The sequence below is a fragment of the Podarcis pityusensis genome (genome assembly GCF_964106645.2).
Source record: "Podarcis pityusensis genome assembly, chromosome: 11".
Lineage (NCBI taxonomy): Eukaryota > Metazoa > Chordata > Lepidosauria > Squamata > Lacertidae > Podarcis > Podarcis pityusensis.
In genome coordinates, this window is record NC_138036.1 from 20,691 (window position 1) to 39,085 (window position 18,395).

At 54.5% G+C, this 18,395-nt stretch overlaps 2 protein-coding genes across 7 annotated transcripts; one reads left to right on the top strand and one right to left on the bottom strand.

Annotated features, from left to right (window-relative positions):
- Positions 1 to 917: 917 nt before the first annotated feature.
- On the top strand, positions 918 to 2,907 carry MRPL17 (mitochondrial ribosomal protein L17). The gene is made up of 3 exons (XM_080973692.1): positions 918 to 1,127; positions 1,785 to 1,853; positions 1,938 to 2,907. The coding sequence occupies exons 1-3, from the start codon at positions 954 to 956 to the stop codon at positions 2,220 to 2,222; spliced, it is 528 nt and encodes a 175-aa protein (XP_080829818.1). The 5' UTR covers positions 918 to 953; the 3' UTR covers positions 2,223 to 2,907.
- A 280-nt stretch (positions 2,908 to 3,187) lies between these two features.
- Positions 3,188 to 18,128, bottom strand: ARHGEF39 (Rho guanine nucleotide exchange factor 39). Of its 6 annotated transcripts, none has more exons than XM_080973603.1 (11): positions 18,064 to 18,119; positions 16,795 to 16,886; positions 16,352 to 16,500; positions 14,723 to 14,817; positions 12,795 to 12,915; positions 12,396 to 12,514; positions 12,129 to 12,199; positions 11,837 to 11,965; positions 4,990 to 5,219; positions 4,455 to 4,543; positions 3,188 to 4,358 (listed from the first exon to the last, which is right to left on the bottom strand). In XM_080973603.1, the coding sequence occupies exons 3-11, from the start codon at positions 16,487 to 16,489 to the stop codon at positions 4,325 to 4,327; spliced, it is 1,026 nt and encodes a 341-aa protein (XP_080829729.1). In that variant the 5' UTR covers positions 16,490 to 16,500; positions 16,795 to 16,886; positions 18,064 to 18,119; the 3' UTR covers positions 3,188 to 4,324. The 6 variants fall into 6 exon arrangements, with proteins under 6 accessions (XP_080829729.1, XP_080829730.1, XP_080829731.1 ...); XM_080973604.1 differs by lacking the exon at positions 18,064 to 18,119 and adding an exon at positions 17,281 to 17,985; XM_080973605.1 differs by lacking the exon at positions 16,795 to 16,886 and having other exon boundaries at positions 18,064 to 18,128.
- Between the last annotated feature and the right edge of the window lie 267 nt (positions 18,129 to 18,395).

The following is an 18,395-nucleotide window of genomic DNA, read 5'->3' on the forward strand; positions in this document are numbered from 1 at the left end:
AAAAAAATCTCTCGAAAATGCTTTGATAATTGTCCAAAACCACAGCAGAAATGTGTGCCGCTGGCATAGGCATTGTTGTTGAGTCGCTTAGTCGTGCCTGACTCTTTGTGCCCCCCTGGACCCCTCTAGCACGCCAGGCACTTCTGTCTTCCACTGCCTCCCACAGTTTGGTCAAACTCATGCTGGTCGCTTCGAGAACACTGTCCCACCATCTCGTCCTCTGTCGTCCCCTTCTCCTTGTGCCCTCCATCTTTCCCAACACCAGGGTCTTTTCCAGGGAGTCTTCTCTTTTCATGAGGTGGCCAAAGTCTTGGAGCCTCAGCTTCAGGATCTGTCCTTCCAGTGAGGACTCAGGGCTGATTTCCTTCAGAATGGAGAGGTTTGATCTTCTTGCAGTCCATGGGACTCTCAAGAGTCTCCTCCAGCACCAGAATTCAAAGGCGTCCATTCTTTGGCGATCAGCCTTCTTGATGGTCCAGCTCTCACTTCCATACATCACCACTGGGAAAACCAGAGCTTGAACTATACGGACCTTTGTTGGCAAGGTGATGTCTCTGCTTTTTGGCTTGGGCACAGCCAGGATTTATTCTGAAGGGGAACAGGCATTGCACTGGGGGCTTCAGAATCGAGTTCCGGCATCGCAACTGGTCGGGTATTCTCATGCATTTGCCCGCCTGCCTGACCAGCAGACTCCTCAAAGCAGCCCGGGAAGCCGGCGGCGCCCATTCCCGTCGCCCCGCCTCTTCCTCCCGTCGCCCCGCCTCTTCCTCCCGCCGCCCCGCCCCGCTGAACCTGCTGGACCGGCGGTCTCGAGCCCTGACGTCACGGGGCGGGACTTCCGCCGCCGGGAACACCGGCCAATGACAGCGAGGCCGGGGGGGTCCGCCTCCCTCTGGCCCGCGGGCCACGTGACCGAGGGCGCTTCCGGCGTGGGCGCGCTCGGTGGCTGCGCGATGCGTCTCTCGGCGTCGGCGTGGATCAAGCATGGGCGCGTCTACCGGCGCCTCGGCCTCGGGCCCCGCTCGCGCCTCGACCTGCTGCGGAACCTCGTCACGGCCCTGGTGCGCCACGAGCGGATCGAGGCCCCTCGCGGGCGCGCCGACGAGATGCGCTTCTACGCCGAGCACGTGAGAGGGGGCGGGCGAGAGCGGTGCACGTCGGAACGCGAGAGCCGCGTAGACACGCGTCCGGGCGGGCGGGCGGGCGCGCAGCAGAGAAATGCCCGTGAAATGCCCTCCGCGTGCGCGCGGCCAGGAAAAAGCAAAGCCCTTCCTGGGGACCGTTAGCAAAATGACACTGCCATGAGGCAACCCTCTGGCGCGGCCGCATCCTCAAAAGGGTTATTGCCGAGTTGGGAAAGGGCTAAAGGATCAAGGGGGAGGAGGGACTTCCCTCCCTTTCTCATAACAGTCCAACTTGTGGGCGTCCAGTGTTGGGAGATTCAGGGCAGGTGTACATCGTTCAACCTTGGAACTCCCTGCCACAGGAGGCAGTGATGGCCTGAATGGCTTTAAAAGGACTGGACAAAGTCCCCGATAGCTCCTAGCCGGGATGGCTCTGCTGTTCCTCCACAGCTGGAGGCAGCAATGCTTGTGAATACCGGCTGCTGGAAACCACGTGAGGGGAGCGTTGCTGTTGTGGTCGAATCCTGCTTGCAGGTTTCCCATTGGGGGCACCTGGTTTGCCACTGTGAGAACAGGAGGCTGCACTACATGAACCCCCTTTGGCTGGATCTAGTAGGCTGTTCTTACCTTGACATCCTCTCCTCTCTCTCCTCCCTTCAGCTGATCAACTATGCCAAGCGTGGGGACACGGACCCCCAAGCAATGCGCATGGCCGACTTCTGGTTGACGGTGAGGCTGCATCCCTTCTGGGGGGGAGGGTCTCCTGCCAACTCTGCCCCCACTGAGCCCCCTCTTTTGCCTCCCCCACCCCAGGAGAAGGATCTCCTGCACAAGCTCTTCAAGGTGCTGGCTCCTCGCTTCCAGGCACACTCCAGCAACTACACACGCCTGCTGCGGATCCCCAACCGGGAGAACCTGGACCGTGCTGAGATGGCCGTCATTGAGTACAAGGGGAACCCGTTCCCGCCCCTCATGCGCCCAAAGCGCGACAGCGAGAAGACGCTGGTGAATCAGCTGCTGAAGGGCTTCCGGGAGGATGCCCTGAGGGCGCCGGAAGCTCCACTCCAGGGGAGCCCATCTGAGGGCACGGCAGTGTAGACAGAAGGACAGACACCACTTCCTCCCCTTCTCCTGTCACTTGGAAGCCTGCCTACGACCTCACCTTGATGTTGGGGAGAGGAGCTGCATTTCTTTGGGTTTTTTGAGACCACCTCCCTGCTTTCATCTACTTTGCTCTGCAGGTTACTAGTTTTCTCTTGGGACTGGAAACTTGAAAAAAGAGAAGCTCTCTTACCTTCATGCACACCGAAATAAACGACAGCAGCCGTGGGGCAAATGCCTTGGTTTCTCTGAATTCTCTTTGTGCTGCTTGCAGCCGAGTGATGGTGCTTGGTGACATATCTGGCCTGCAATGGCACCAGCGGAGCCAGGAGCAGGTGACTTACTAGGACTAGGTGGTTAAGTTGGGGAGCGAGAAAACCTTATGCTGGAGTGCTCTCGCAATTTAAGACAGCCATTCTCAAACTTGTGTCCCCAGATGTTGTTGAACCACAACTGCCATAATCACTATTTAGCAGAACCAGTGGTCAGGGATGATGGGAGTTATAGTGCAACATCTGGGGACACAAGCTTGAGAAAGGCTGCTTTAGGAACACAAAAGCGCCCCCTAGCAACTGGAGCCACTGTTTGAAAACCAACCTTTGCATTTAACTAGTAACTTCCACTGGATCATTTCTGTAAATCCCAGATCTCCCCTCTCATTAAAAGTCTTTTATTAAAAGAAGTACATCGCTTTGCTTTTTCATTTATTTTGCCCCAACATCAGAAAGAGCTTGCTGACAGTAAGAGCTGTTCGACAGTGGCACAGATTCCCTCGTGAGGTTAGGGTCTGTCCTTCCTTGGAGGTTTTAAAGCAGAGATTGGGTGACCATCTGCCAGGGACTCGGTAACTCTGATTCCTACATTGCAGGGGGTTGGACTAGATGACTTTTGGGGTCTCTTCCAACTCTACAGTTATATGATTCTATGACATTTTAAACAACTCACATTGCTACATTTCCAGCTGAGGTTAAAAGATAGGTTTTAATACACCAAAATCTCAAAGAAAGTATATTAAAGCTACACAAAACTTGAACACTGGTAACACAAAAACCATAATCTCAAAATATATTTTGTGATGGCAATGTAAAAATGGTTATAATTGCAATTATAAGTGTCAGGAGTGAGTAGAACATACTTCAGTTAAACTTGACAAGCCAATTCTTTGCGGAAGCTGTTGCCTTATGGAGATGCATTTTACTTGGGTGGTCACACAGAGGGCAAGTAGAGAGAGGAGGGGTAGCTTCCCATCTCCTGAGAAACCTTGGGCTGCATTGTGTCCAATCCCAGGTCCACACAGCTATCCCTTGGCAGAGAAGCGGAGGGCATCCTTAAGAACAGGAACTTACTAAAGTTGCTTAAGGCCAGCGTGAAGAACCTTTTTCTCTTGGGGTCTCCCCTTTTCTGCCTTGCTGAGGGACACAGGTTCCTCACCCCTGGCTTAAGACATCACTGTGCTTGCTGACATCACAGACTTTAATCACTTTGCGGAGACCACAGTGTACATCAGATTATTCAAGGGATTTTGTTTCTTAGTAGTAGAGAATAAACAGGGAGCAGCAGCTGCACAGGATACACCACTCAGAGGCATCATGCCTTCACCATCTTCATCATGCCAAACGGACCCACGGGGTTTTTGGCCCCAGAAGCAGTCTAGTGTTAAGAATTCTAAAAGGATTGTCATTTTTTATACAGTCATGAAGGTAAAATGCAGATTTTAAAAGGTCACAGCTTGTTCAAGCCAAGGGAAACTTGCACCTTTTGTTCCCAGCCATCTTGGAGTGAGACTGCTGATGCAGCTCAAGCCAGATGGACATTTTGCTCCTTCACCTGACTATGCTTAAGGCTCAGGTGCCTCTGCAGTCTGAATAGGCAGAGTGGCCTTGCAGGTAGCAGCTCCAATGAACAGGCCAATTCTGGACATCTTGCAGGTCTCCAGGTAGAGTCAAGGGGAAGCAAAAGCCAGTGCTAGGTCAGGTTGGGCCTTGGGCTGCGGCTTCCAAAGAAGGGAAATGGTGGCTTTGGTAACCAGTGGTTTCTATGTAGCCCGCACAGCTGTTGGCACCCACTGGCCTGGTCCTGGCTTGCCCTGTGCAGGTCCTCTATTCAGCAGGAGGGGAGTCCATCTGCAGCTGCCTGTAGGTGGAAAGGGAAGGCGGTGAATTCTGGATCTCAAAAAACACAAGCCTAGCAATGTCTCCACAGTCAGCAGAGGGGCGGGGTGTAGCCTACCTGACAGCAGTCAACAGGGTCTGGTGCCATTCATGAAAGTCCTCCTGATTACACGACATCAGCAGCAACGTCCTGTGGGGGAAGGAGACCTGGAAGAAGGGAAGCATTGCTGGGAGATGGCAAGCTCTTGGGCTAAGGCAGGAGGTTGGGCCACAGAGATGGCCCAGGTAAAGGTGGTCCAGGACTTCCTTCTCAAGGCAGCCCATGACGGGGGGTGCTTGGAGGCCTGCCAGAAGCCCAGAAAAGCACTGCCTGGCCCTTTGTGGCAGAGCAGCAGCCCCCCATCCCCACCCATTTCTTGGACCTTTGGGTGTTTGTTCCTGTGTGCGCACGCAAACACACCCCAGCAGCTCCCCTTTGTTGTTACAGCAGACTTCCTTCAGCCAGCTTGTTGCCTCTCTGCCCCTTGCACCTGCCCTGATGCTGCTACCACAGGATTTACCCAGCAGGCCAGGTGTGGACCCCCCAAGTGAGGTGGTCGGGACAAGGGCTTCCTACACCAAGGCAGAATTTGCTGGGTTTGGGAAGAACTTACACTGAGCAGCCCCCCTTGGCTCTGCGTGTGACCGAAGACTTTCTGCACCGTGCCTTGCCTGAGAGGGAGGACGGCCTGGCAGGCAAACTTGTGTGCGTTCCAGGGGTGGAGCGGGTGGCAGGGCTTGGTCACCAGCAAGATGTCGGAGAAGAGGAAGAACATCCGGCGCTGCAGCTCCTCCCCCTTGGGGGGCACCACCGATAGCCAGCCTTCCCGGAGAAACCAGCGCCCTGTGACAAAATGTGGGGCCACAGAGGCCAATTGGGGTGTTGGGACTGCTGGAGTCAGGCAACCTCCCCAGACCCACTGAGAGCGGCAGCTCCCTGACAGGCCGGGACCCTGTTGGGCCTGTAAGCTGCTCTCACAGCCTTTTCAGCCATCAATGCATGGCTCTGTCTTGATGAGACTCTGCCCTCTTTCTCCCCAGCATGGAGGAGGTTTGCTACTGTCACACCGGAGGAATCTGCTGAGATTACCAGGCTCCCCTACTTCACAGGGTGGTTGTGAGGATAAAGGGGGGACAGGGAGAATCACGTATGTCGCCTTGTATTCCTTGGAGAAAAGGTGGAACACAAAGGCAAAACCAACAATAGCCAGAGCACAGGTTGACTTGCACACCAGCCCTTCCAGGGCGGCATAAGGGCTTCTCACGCCCGACTGGCCCTTGCAGAGACCTGGTGACCCTTCGCCTGAGTATCTTTCCCTGTCTCTTGGGTTTCCCTCCAGCTTTTCATCTGTGACAAAACTGGCTAGGAGGTCCTTAGCCACAGAAAACAGGGAGAGGAAGGACAAGGGAAAGGGGCAAGCCCACCCACCCCTATGCACTGGGGTGGATAAAGCCTGGAGGTGGGAGCAACAAGGGTGCAGAGCAGCCCTGTGCACGCAGGATGTGGCTGCGGATGCCTCACTGCCAGCCTGGAAAGCCCTTTCATGGTAAGAGAACCAAAGCGAAGGTTTGTAAGTCACAACAAATAAAAGCCCGAAATAATCTTACGTTCTGAGGCTGGCATGTGAGTCACCCATAGAGTAGGAGTTGCCAGCATCCCTAACATGGAATCTGTTATGTACTGAGTTGAATAGGATCCAAACTGTAGCAGTCTGATTGGTCCTAGAACAATAGGATCCAAAAGGCAGCAGTCTGATTGGTCCTAGAACAATAGGATTCAGAATGCAGCAGTCTGATTGGTCCTAGAACAATGCAGCAGTATGATTGGTTGGCAGGAACCACCCAATCCTGCTCCAGATAGAAGTGAATCCACAACCTGATTGGCTTACAGTAGAATTCCAGAATTAGCCAATCATGTGCAGCCCATTGTGTAAATAATGTATATAAAGCAGATACTGTGAGGGGACATTTATTCATTCCTCCTCACCACTATGAGCTGAATAAAGAGCATGAAATCACTTTGCGACTCTGAGTATATTTCACTGGCGACGAGGATGGGATCCCGCTGAGCTGACTGCCACACACAGCACCGCAGCACCGCCAACTGCCGCACCGCTGCCTCGCACCGTGTATCCAGGCTTCAGCTCCGGGGCACAAGGAACTCAGAATGGCAGCCAACAGCAGCTTCTCGCCATTCAACCCAGCATCTGGAGACTGGGAAGCGTACGCCTCCCGTTTCACCTTCCTCCTAGAAGCCAAAGGGGTCACCGACGAAGAAGACGCCAAGAAGAGGGCGATATTCTTCAGCGTCTGCGGAGAGGAGACGTTTGAAATCGCCCGGGCTCTCCTTGCGCCTGAAGACGTCGCTACTGTTCCATACAAAACAATAATGGAACAGCTGAAGGGGCACTTTTCGCCGCAGCCCTCAGTGGTGGCTCGTCGAAATGCCTTCTACGCAAAGCGGCAAGCCCCTGGGGAAACCATAACTGGGTTTGTGACCTCTCTCCGCCAAGCCGCCCGGTTCTGCAACTTCTCAGAGCTGGAGAACATGCTTCGTGACCGCCTCGTCGGTGGCCTGAAGGATGAGAAGCTGCAACGACGCCTCTACGCTAAGAAGGACCTAACGTTCCAGGTCGCTCTGGAGGAGGCCCTGGCAACAGAAGCTGCCGAGAGGTCGACCCAAGAGGCACGGCCGAGCCTGCCATCCCAACCGAGGGTCCACCATGAAGACCTCACCGACGACTCAGGATCCGACAGGGAGGAGGTGCACCGAGTACAGCAGCGCACTCAAGCAGCGCACAGACCACAGCTGCCTCGACGAGAAGGAGGGAACTGCGCAAGCTGCGGGGAGAGTCACGAGAGGAGGACCTGCCGTTTCCGCAACGCAGAGTGCAGGCAGTGCAGAAAATCGGGACACATCGCCCGGGTGTGTCGGGCTCGGCCCACCCGACACCAGGCATCAGATGACCAATCCAAGAGCCCCAGGTCCCGGGGCCCAACGCACCAAGGCAACTCGACGGAGCTCACGGACTTCCAGGTATACCAGTTGCCCCACCCCAACGTAGAGAAAATTTATGTAGAGGTACAGATAGAGGGGGCCCCATGCCGCATGGAGCTTGACACGGGTTCAACTCTATCCATAATCTCGGCAAGGACCTTAAGGAAACTGTGTCCCACTGGGGGTCCCAAACTCAGGCCGGCCCCATTCACCCTCCGGGACTTCCAGAAACGTAAGGTCCCCACAATGGGGGTGGGGACCTTCAGGGTGCAATACCGAGGGCGGACGCGGCAACTGGACTTGCTTGTGGTCAAGGGCCCCTACATTAGCTTACTGGGATTGGCATGGTTTGGACCACTGGGGCTAGCTGTCACCGGGGTGAACCACACTAGCTTACAAGTGGACGTGGACGCCATATGCAAGGAATTTCCAGGGGTTTTCGATGGGAAATTGGGACAGTATACGGGCCCCCCCATTGCGCTACAGCTTGACCCCGCAGTACGACCGGTCAGGCTCAAGGCCCGCCGGGTCCCGTTCGCCTTGAAACCCCGTATAGACGAGGAATTGGACCGACTCGTAGAGCAAGGAGTGCTGGAGCCGGTGCCTAATGCTCCCTGGGAAACCCCAATCGTCACACCCGTCAAGCCTAATGGTTCGGTCCGCATCTGCGCAGACTACAAATGTACCATAAACAAGGCCCTCACGGCCCACGCATACCCAGTGCCAGTGGTCAGCCATGTCCTTGCCACCCTGGCTGGGTCGAAAATTTTTGGCAAGCTGGACTTGGCCCAAGCATATCAACAGCTGCCAGTAGATGAGGCCACAGCAGAGGCACAGACGATTGTGACGCACAGAGGAGCGTTCAGGGTAAAGCGGCTGCAATTCGGTGTCAGCGTGGCACCAGGCATATTCCAGAATATAATGGACTCTCTCCTTAAAGGGATTCCTGGCGTCACCCCCTTCTTCGATGATGTGTTGATTGCCGGCCCCACACCAGAGGAGTTTGAGGACCGCCTCCGCACCGTTCTGCACCGTTTCCAGACGGCGGGTCTCAAGGTGAAGCGGGAAAAATGTCTACTAGGAGTGCCTCAGGTGGACTTTCTGGGATTTATGGTGGACGCAGAAGGGGTCCACCCGACTGGGGACAAGGTACGGGCCATTTGTGATGCCCCAGCGCCCAAGAGCAAGACTGAACTTCAGGCCTTCTTGGGACTATTGAACTTTTACCATTCCTTCCTTCCCCACAAGGCGGCGGTAGCGGAGCCCCTACACAGACTCCTGGACAAGCGGGCCCCTTGGGTGTGGGGCCAGCGCCAGGAGGCCGCATTCCAGGCAGTCAAGGACTTGCTTGTCTCAAACTCGGTCTTGGCACACTTCGACGAGAGGCTGCCGGTGGTGCTAGCATGCGACGCCTCACCCTATGGCATTGGAGCTGTCCTGGGGCACCAACTCCCGGATGGAAGAGAGGTACCGGTGGCGTACTTTTCCCAGACACTCAACACAACCGAGCGGAACTACTCGCAAATCGACAAGGAGGGTCTGGCAATCGTAAAGGGAGTAAAAAAATTCCATGATTTCTTGTACGGGCGGCCCTTCACCGTGGTGACTGACCACAAGCCGTTGCTTGGCTTGTTTGCCCCCGAAAAGCAGACCCCCCAAGTGCTGTCTCCTCGCGTCCTCAGGTGGTCAATTTTCCTTGCCAGCTACCAGTATGCACTGATTCACCGACCTGGGAAGGCGATGGGCCATGCGGACGCCCTCAGCAGGCTACCACTACCGGAAACAGGCCCTGACCCAGCACCTGCACAAGAGGTTATGAGCCTGGAGCTGCTTCCCGACCGCCCCATTCAGGCACAAGAAGTTGCACACCATTCCAAGAAAGATAGGGTCATCTCCCGGGTCCTGGACTGGGTGTGGAGGGGATGGCCCAGCAGCAGCCCCGGGCCAGAATTCGCCGGCTACACAACCCGCAAACATGAACTGTCGGCCCACAAGGGGTGCCTGTTATGGGGAAGCAGAGTCGTTGTTCCCCAGCCCCTCTGCAAAAGGGTCCTCACAGCCCTACACGAGACACATCCAGGGGTAGTAAGAATGAAGGCCCTTGCCAGGAGTTATGTGTGGTGGCCGGGGATCGATGGAGAGATAGAGGCCTGGGTCAAACACTGCCAGGCCTGCCAAGAATCCCGCCCAGATCCCCCAAGGGCCCCAGTCCAGTCCTGGGAGTCCGCCCGAGCACCATGGTCACGCCTGCATGTGGATTTCGCTGGCCCCTTTCAGGGGAAAACATTCTTCATAGTGGTGGACTCCTACACCAAATGGCTGGAAGTCGCACTGGTACCGTCCACTTCCACGTCCGCAGCCATCCGGGTACTACGCAGGCTGTTTGCAACCCACGGGCTCCCTGACACTCTCGTCTCAGACAACGGGACTGCATTTACGTCAGGAGAATTCCAAACCTTCACAGCGCAGAACGCCATCCGCCACATCCGTTCGGCGCCGTTCCACCCTGCCACCAATGGCCAAGCAGAACGCATGGTGCGGACCACCAAGGACACCCTTCGCCGCATGACGCAAGGGGACTGGGAGTACCGCCTTGCCACATTCCTTCTAGCACAGCACAGCACCCCCAGCTCAACGACTGGCCGGAGCCCCGCTGAACTACTAATGGGTCGGCGCCTTGCAATCAGATTGGACCGCCTTCACCCCGATAGAGCTCAGGATGAGGTAGTGGTGGGGGAAGGCAGGAACCCCCGGACCTTCGAGGCCCAGGACCCAGTGTACGCAAAGAATTTTGGGGCAGGCCCAGCATGGGTACCCGCCACAATCACCAGGGTCACTGGCCCCGTGTCGTACGAGGTGCTAACGGATGGGGGGCAATGCTGGCGCCGCCACTGCGACCAGATACGGCGACGATTCCCGGGAGAAAACCAGGAGGAGGACAGGTCAGAGGAGTCCCAAGGGAACAGCGGGGCAGTGAGGCCCATAGAGCAGGAGGGGCCAGCAGGAGAGGCAGAATCAGTAAATACAGAGAGGACCCGTGAGGCCGAAAGGACACCGGAACCAGAACCACGACTGAGCGAGCCGGTTGCACCAGACCAAACAGCCGCATCACAGCCAGCATCCTTGGAACACGAGCCAGAACCCGGAGCCCGGACCAGGGAACACCCCAGGCCACAACGCACACGTAGGCCGCCGGCATACCTTGAGGACTATGAATGCGACCTCCCGGGCAGGACTGGAACTTAGAGGGGAGGGGTGTTATGTACTGAGTTGAATAGGATCCAAACTGTAGCAGTCTGATTGGTCCTAGAACAATAGGATCCAAAAGGCAGCAGTCTGATTGGTCCTAGAACAATAGGATTCAGAATGCAGCAGTCTGATTGGTCCTAGAACAATGCAGCAGTATGATTGGTTGGCAGGAACCACCCAATCCTGCTCCAGATAGAAGTGAATCCACAACCTGATTGGCTTACAGTAGAATTCCAGAATTAGCCAATCATGTGCAGCCCATTGTGTAAATAATGTATATAAAGCAGATACTGTGAGGGGACATTTATTCATTCCTCCTCACCACTATGAGCTGAATAAAGAGCATGAAATCACTTTGCGACTCTGAGTATATTTCAGAATCCTAGGACTGTAGAGTTGGAAGGCGCCCAGGCATCTAGTCCAGCCCCTGAAATGCAGGAGTCACAGCTGCCTGAAGCTTCCCAAGCAATGCTGGATTGAGGAGCATCCCAAACCTGCAAATCCACGGGGAGCTCCTCTGTCCTCAGCGGCGTAGCAACCGGACATTGGCTGTGCTGCCTTGCAGCGCCAGTACCAGGAACCAACTCCTGTGCCACCCTGCAGCTCCAATGCTGCCCTTCAGAGCCCCCCCATGACGCCCTGTGGTCCACCCAATGCAACTTGCGCTCTATGCCCAATGCAATGCCCCTCTCCTTGTGCTGATGGTGGGACTCTGTCACTAAGGGCTGCTCCATGGCTGCTTGTCTTGTGAGGAGCTGAGCAGCATCCTTGACGCTGTTGCTCTTGCCTAGCTCAAAGGCCATTCCATTTCAGGTGAGGCCACTGCTCTCCCCACTGAATTATCCTTTTAAACTAAGCAGCAAAGCATTGGGAGAATTGCCTTAATCAGTGCAGGAGGAGGAGGTGGAATGATGGGGTCCAGGCAGAGGAAATGGGGGCTGAGCAAGGACGAGAAATAGGAGGTGGGAGTCTTTGGGGTGGAATCACCAGAGACCACTCTGGCTCTAGCAAATGATCTCTGCTCCAGTTGCCAGAAATGTCCAGCCCCAGGAGCTGCCCGTCAGCTGCATCCCAGAGCAACACAAGCATGAACCCAAAGCCTCCTGTAGGGCCACGTTTGAGGAGCAAAGATAGGTGGTTTACCCAGCTGAAGGGTGGCTTCTTTGCTGCCTGCCCTGCCTCTTTGTCTCCTGTTACCAAAGCAGAGGACCCACCTGGAGCCAGAATCCGGGTCTTCTGTCCCTTAAGCAGCTTCTGAACCCGGCGCATCTGGTTGGCATTGTCACGGCAACGAGATATTTCCTGGACTCGGTGATATGCCTCAGAGACAGACTTCAGAACTCCTGCAAGGACCACAACATCACCTGAGACAAGGCACACACCCACACCCAGGGGAAGTAGTTTGGAGTCTCTGTGGCTCAAGGGAGTTAATATTATTTACTTGATTCCCCTCCCCCCGCCCTTCAGCAAGTCCCCAGGCTGCTCACAGAAAAGTTAATATCCTACCTGTCAGCTGCTTAAAGTCAGAGCTTTCTGGGTGGGTATTTCCTACCAAATCCTTCAGCAAGTGCCTGTACCTGCCAAAGAGAGGGGGCACTGTCAGATGGGGTGGGGAAGGAGGGGCAGGTGCACGCCTTCCGGCTCAGCCCTCCAGCAGCCTCCTCCCTGGGGCTGAGGGGGTGCAGCCAGGCTGTGGAGCCCCAGTGGGGCCAGCTGAGCAGCCCCTCCCAGATGTGATGAGCACAGCATCCTCCTGCAGAGGCGGCCACCTACCGAGAGAGCCTCTGGAGGGGCAGCGGGAGCAGCTGTTCCAGGCAAAGGCCCCCAAACTCTGGCCGGGACTCCTGGAGCTTCTTGAAGCGGGAAAAGGGTTTGTTCTTCCGCACCTGCCTCTGGAAGGGCAAGAGAGGAGAAGCAGGAGTCACTAGCTGACCTGCCACCAACTCCCCACTCCAGGTCATCACAGAATTGTAGAGATGGAGGGGCTCCAAGAGGCATCTAGCCCCGCCCCCTGCAAGGCAGGAATCACAGCTAAAACATCACTGACACGGCTTGATCAGCAAAGGGCAGGAAAAGGCTCCAGGCCTGGGGGGGGGGCTGTGTGCCCAGAGCAGCGACCTGCAAGATTCCTGCTCAAAGGGTGTGACAGGGACAGAAAAAGGAAACAGGTACCTCCAAGGTGCTCTGGGCCTTTCCCAGGTTTTCAGCATAGCAGACGTAGAGAACCAGCTGGTGGCAGAAACCCTCCAGGCCAAGCCCCAAGCGGCCTCCCTCCAGATGGAAAAGCAGAGTCCTGGGTGCAAAGCGGGAGAGGGCTCCTTGAATCAAGAAGTTTGTGGGGGGCAATGCAACTTTACCAGTATTGCCTCACACTGGCGCTCCCCCTTGCTCCCCCCTCCCCAGCCTCCATAAGGGGCTATATGAGAGGTGGGTGCGGGACTATCCACGACACTTGTGGTTAGTGGCATATCCTGCCTTGAAGGAGATCTCCTGCCTTGGAGGGGAGCTCACAGGGATTCAGAGGTAGGCTCTGTTCTGCACCAAGGGGGGGTCGGGTTTGATATCTCAACACAGGACAAAGCTTCCTCCTGCCCAAAGGAATACTATTCAGCTGTAGATATCAGGACGATTCACAACATAAAAACACAAATACATAATAAAAATATGAGCAAAACCAAACCAACAATCCATGTTTCCACATTTAAAAGAGCATCAGGTGTCAATCAGTCAAAGTCCTGGTTGAAGAGGGACGTTTTCACCTGGCGCCTAAAGGTGTATAATGAAGGTGCCAGCCGAACCTCCCTGGGGAGAGCATTCCACAAATGAGAAGCCACTGCAGAAAAGACCCGTTTTTGTGTTGCCACCCTCTGGACCTCTCATGGAGGAGGCACACTCAGTGGATGATCTCAGGATCTGGGTAGGTTCATATGGAATATTTTCAGCACATTGTTCACATGTGAGTTTTGCACAGTGCTAAAATTAGGGCTGGGCGATCTCTGGTTTTCAACATCAGGCTATATCAGCAGCTAACCATCGTGATATACTGGTATCTCATGATGTCTGAAATAAGGAGGGGTGGCTGGGCTGTGGCAGGAGGGAAGCTTTTCGCTGCATGATCTCCATGCTCTTTCTTAGAGCACCAGGTTGTCCTTCCCAATGTGCACAATCGAGGCGCCTGGGCTGGGTAGGATGGGAGGGAGCAGAAGAAGTGACCAGGAGAAGGAAGGAAGGAAGGAAGGAAGGAAGGAAGGAAGGAAGGAAGGAAGGAAGGAAGGAAGGTTCGCACCCCCTGGGCTGGCAGAGCTCTTTGCCATCCTTCCCAGCCACATGCAGGATCACATCACCTAGGCTGAGGATGCTGGGCTGGCAGCACTCAGCTGTCCTTCCCAGCACAATTGTGGTGCCTCGGCCGGAAGGAAGGAAGGAAGGAAGGAAAGCAGGCAGTGCTGTTTCTTAAAGCACCAACACTGCAGTTAAGGGGAGGTGCTGAGGCTGACTTCTCAAATTTTTCACAATTATATTGCCCTCTGGAATTTTGAAGGCTGTTTACAGTGAATTGCTGGGTCAAATATTGCAATGTGGGCTTCAAACCGGATTTGAACTATGTATTGGTACATCGCACAGGCCTAGCTAAGATGTTGTCCCAAAGGCCAAAATCCAGCCAGGGGCAGCGGTTGTTCCAAATATCTGAGGAGACAACTGACTCCCCCAATTTCCTTTACAGATCCATGTCTGTCATTTGAGAGCCTACTCTAGTCCACACATATCAGGTTGAGAGGCAGCATTGTGGTTCTTGCAAAGAGGACTTCCAAGTGTCTGTTTAGTCTGATTGAAATAAAATCTGAAAATTTAAGAGGGTGCAATCGCCTCCATCATAAAGCTAACCCCTAAACCCAGCTCCCATTTACCCCCACCCATATTAAACAGTCAGGAGGTGTCTCAGTGTACTGAGGTCCTGTAAGTTTGGAAAATGTGGGCTACAGAACCAGACAGGATACAGAGCAGGAAGTTAGAGGAAAACTCTCAGAGCCCACTGCCACCACCCAACAGACCCATGCTACCCCACCCATCAACAAAGGCTCCCACGGTGGGTCCCTTACCGGCTGGCAGAGCAGATGGACTCCAGGCACCCGAAGATAGCCTCCTGATCCGCTGGCTTCAAGGTCCCTTTGGCCTTCAGGATGGCCACAAAGTACTAACAAGAGACATGCAAAGCAGTTACTCCTCCCCAGATACAAAGACTTTTCTAACTAACCTAACCCTTGACTGGATATATGCGTGTTCAGGTCACAATCAAGGGGGAACATTGCTACATACTGTAAATGATGGCATCCTACAGTAGTTGGTGATGTGACTGACCAGAGGGGTGACCATGCTGGACTTCATCTTGAAGTGGGGCCCACAGCTTGGTGTGAGATGTGCTGTTGAACCAACTAGTGACATCAGCCAGAGTGCTGCCCAACTTTAAGTGGGCAATTGTCAAGAAAGTATGGCACCTTTACATTGGACTTCAAAAGAGATAACTACCCAAAAGCGAGGAGTCTGGTAAGAAGGAAGTTGAACAAGAAAATGTTGGTGGCCAGATTTACCCAGAATGCTTGTGGGTCGTTCAAAGCCACAGCAATAGCAGTTCAGTTAGAACGCAGTAGAGGGCAGAAAGGCCTCCTTTAGAAAATGGAAGGCCTGTCCAAACAAGGACCACAAAAAGGAAAGTCAGCTTGGGCCAAAGAAATGCAAGCAGACAATCAGGGATGCAAGGGGGGAGGGGAATACGAAAGAAAGAGAATTTGAAGAGCCAACTGCTAGAAACAAAGGCCCACAAAACCATTTCAATACATTATTGTATGGCCAACCAATGAAGCGGAGTGTTGGAAGACTCAGAGCTAGAAAAAAGGAAACCCTTCTTCATACTGATATATCACAATGTCTGAAATAAGGATGGAACTATGTAGAGGTGAACAGTAGGGTTGGGAGATATCCGGTTTTCAACACTGTGATATATCACCAGCTAAACAAAGCAATATACTGACATATCCCCATGTCTGAAATAAGGATGGAGCTTTGTAGAGACATTGGCTGCCTTCACAGTTTTCCCCACATTGTGATTTTTGCATTATGGTTCACAATATATCGCCAAGTCAAAAATTATGAAACCGTTATCATGATATGGACATTAAACTGGTTTTGGATAATATATATCACCCAGCCCCATTGATGGTGACTAACTGCAGTGGCTACGTTCCACCTCCACTGTCGTGGGCAGTTTGTCTCTGAACAATATCAGTTGCTGGGACTCCTAAGTTGGGAGAGCATGGCTGTTGCACTCTGAGCCTGCTAACGGATTTCCCATTTGGGACATCTGGTTGGTCACTATGAGAAGGGGCTGGACTAGGTGGGCCCACTTGGGCCTGATCCAGCTGCAGCTGCAGTGCTCTGCTTATGTTCTTAGGAGCCCTGCCAGCACCAAGAGAAGGCTGCAGTGCTCAGGGCTTGAGGGTGGTGAGAATCTGCCTTCTCCTTTCTGCTCCTCCTTCCTCTGGTCTCTCTCCCTGCACCATTTGGCTGCTAACAGCAACAAAGAAAAAGCAGCACATCACTGAAAAAAGTGAGCCAGGAAGCCGGGTCAGCTTGCTCCTTCAAGAAAGAGCTGGGAGCAGAATGGCACCCTTAGTCCTGCACAGTATCTGAGCTCAGAGAAAGGTCCAGGGCCCTGCAGCCCAGCTTCTCACCGTGGCTACCAAGCCCAGCTGCTCCAGGTACTGCTGCTCTGTTTCCACCAGTTCCTTAGCCGTCCGACAGCGCTTCCTCTCCCACCGGGCTCTCTGCTCTTCCACCGGGTGGCAGCTGCTCCCAAGGGTGCTGGTCATTGTGTGTTTTTCTTGGGGAGAAAAAGGGAAGCCTTGAAAAGAAAGTTGCTCCAGCCAGCCCATACTAAGGATCATTAGGAAAGGGACTGGGAATAAAACTTCAGATATGATAACGATGTCTGTATATGAACTCTCTCCTAAGAGGAAATGCTGCAACATTAGGGACTTTCTAGTTTAGAGAAAAGGTAAGTAAAAATGGGCGGGGCATGATAGAAGTTAAAAGATAATGCAAGGGATGGAGAACATAAGAAGAACCTGCAAAACCCACAAGCAGGACATGAGCACAACAGCAGTACTCTCCTCACCTGCAATTCTCAGCACCTGGTATTGTCAGAGCCCTACCACCTGCAGCCTTCCAGCTTGCTCCCCAGCTCTTCCTCCTTCCCTGACCTTAAGCCTGCACAAGGTCGAGAGTAGGAGTCAGGGACAAAGCTCCCGTATTATAATTTGGGGCCATCCATTGAAGCAGACTGCTGGAAGCCTCAGGACACACAAAAAGAACTTCGTCACATGGCACATAGTTACACTATGGAACTGGCTCTCACAGGAGGCAGTGATGGCCAGCAACTTTAATAGAGGATCAAAAGAAGATTAGACAAATTCCTGGAGGAGAGCTGGACTTTCTGTGGATACTATCCTTGATGACTGTGTTGCCCCTCCATGGTCAGAGGCACAGTTGCTGCCTTGCTTGCAGGCTTCTCATGAGGCACCTGGCAGCCCCTGTGAGAACAAGAGGGGTCTTTAGCTTAGTTCAGCAGGACTCTTAGGTGACCCCTGAGCAGTGCAAGTACCTGATCTTTGGTTCTTCACCAGGCACTATGCAGAATCAACACAAGCCAGTGTGCAGCCCTTTGGCACACAGGTCAGACGCAAGCACACAGCAAATGGAACCACAGTCCATTATTATTCAAAGCGCTACCAATGAACATGGCATAATACAGAATAACAGGGGGAAGAACATGGGCTTGGGAGAAATGCCGGGGTGCGAGAGTCCCTGCCTTGAGTTCAGAGGAAGCGCACCAAGCTTGCACAAGGCCCTGGCAGCAGCTTCCCCCACCAGGTCAGCAGGCACAAACCAGCCCAGAAAGCCTTTCTCTGGAGGTTTGCGGCAACGTGGAACCGGGAGGGCCTTGTTCCAAATCCAGCCAGCCACGAACCTCGCTGATAAAATGGGGAGTTGGGGGGCAGGGCGAGGTCAGGACCTTGAGCTCCTTGGAGGAAAGATGGGGGGCAAAGGCGAGCGACGCCCGCTCTTGCCCGGGCTGGGCAGGCTTCCCCGGGATCCCCCGCAGCCCTTGCTCGGCAGCCCTTCGGAAATGGGGCCGCCTTCCGGGGACCCCGCGAGCAGAGGCTCCCCGAGAGTCCAGCGCCAGCCGACTCAGGTCTACTCGGAAGCAAGTCCGACTATAAGCGGAGTTCGCATGGCGGCTCCGTGTAAGGCAGAAGAGTCGCCGCGCGTGGCTTGGGGGTGGGAAGCCCCCGGGGGAGCGGGAGAGCCAGGCGGGCTGGGGGTCCCCCGGCCCGGCCACGCTCAGCGGAACCAAGGGGCTCTGCCTGCCTCGCCGCTCCCCTACCTCGCTCCGTCCCGCGGCGCCCGCCAAGCGTTCAAACGGCCAGCTGGTCCGGCCCCTTCCGGGCGGGCGGGGCTGAGCTCGGGGGCGGACTCGGGGGTCGCCCGAAGGGGAGAGCGGCCGCCGCGCTCTTGGCGCACAGTAGATGCCTCCCCTTCTCCGCCCCCTAGGATCGCCCGGCAATTGCTCTTCTTTCTCTTTTAATCATAACTGTGTTCATAGAATCACAGAACTGTAGAGTGTCGTCTAGTCCAGCAGCCTGCAATGCAGGAATCTCAGCTGAAGAATTTCTTTCAGATGGCCATCTCTGCTTAAAAACCTCCAGTGAAGGAGAG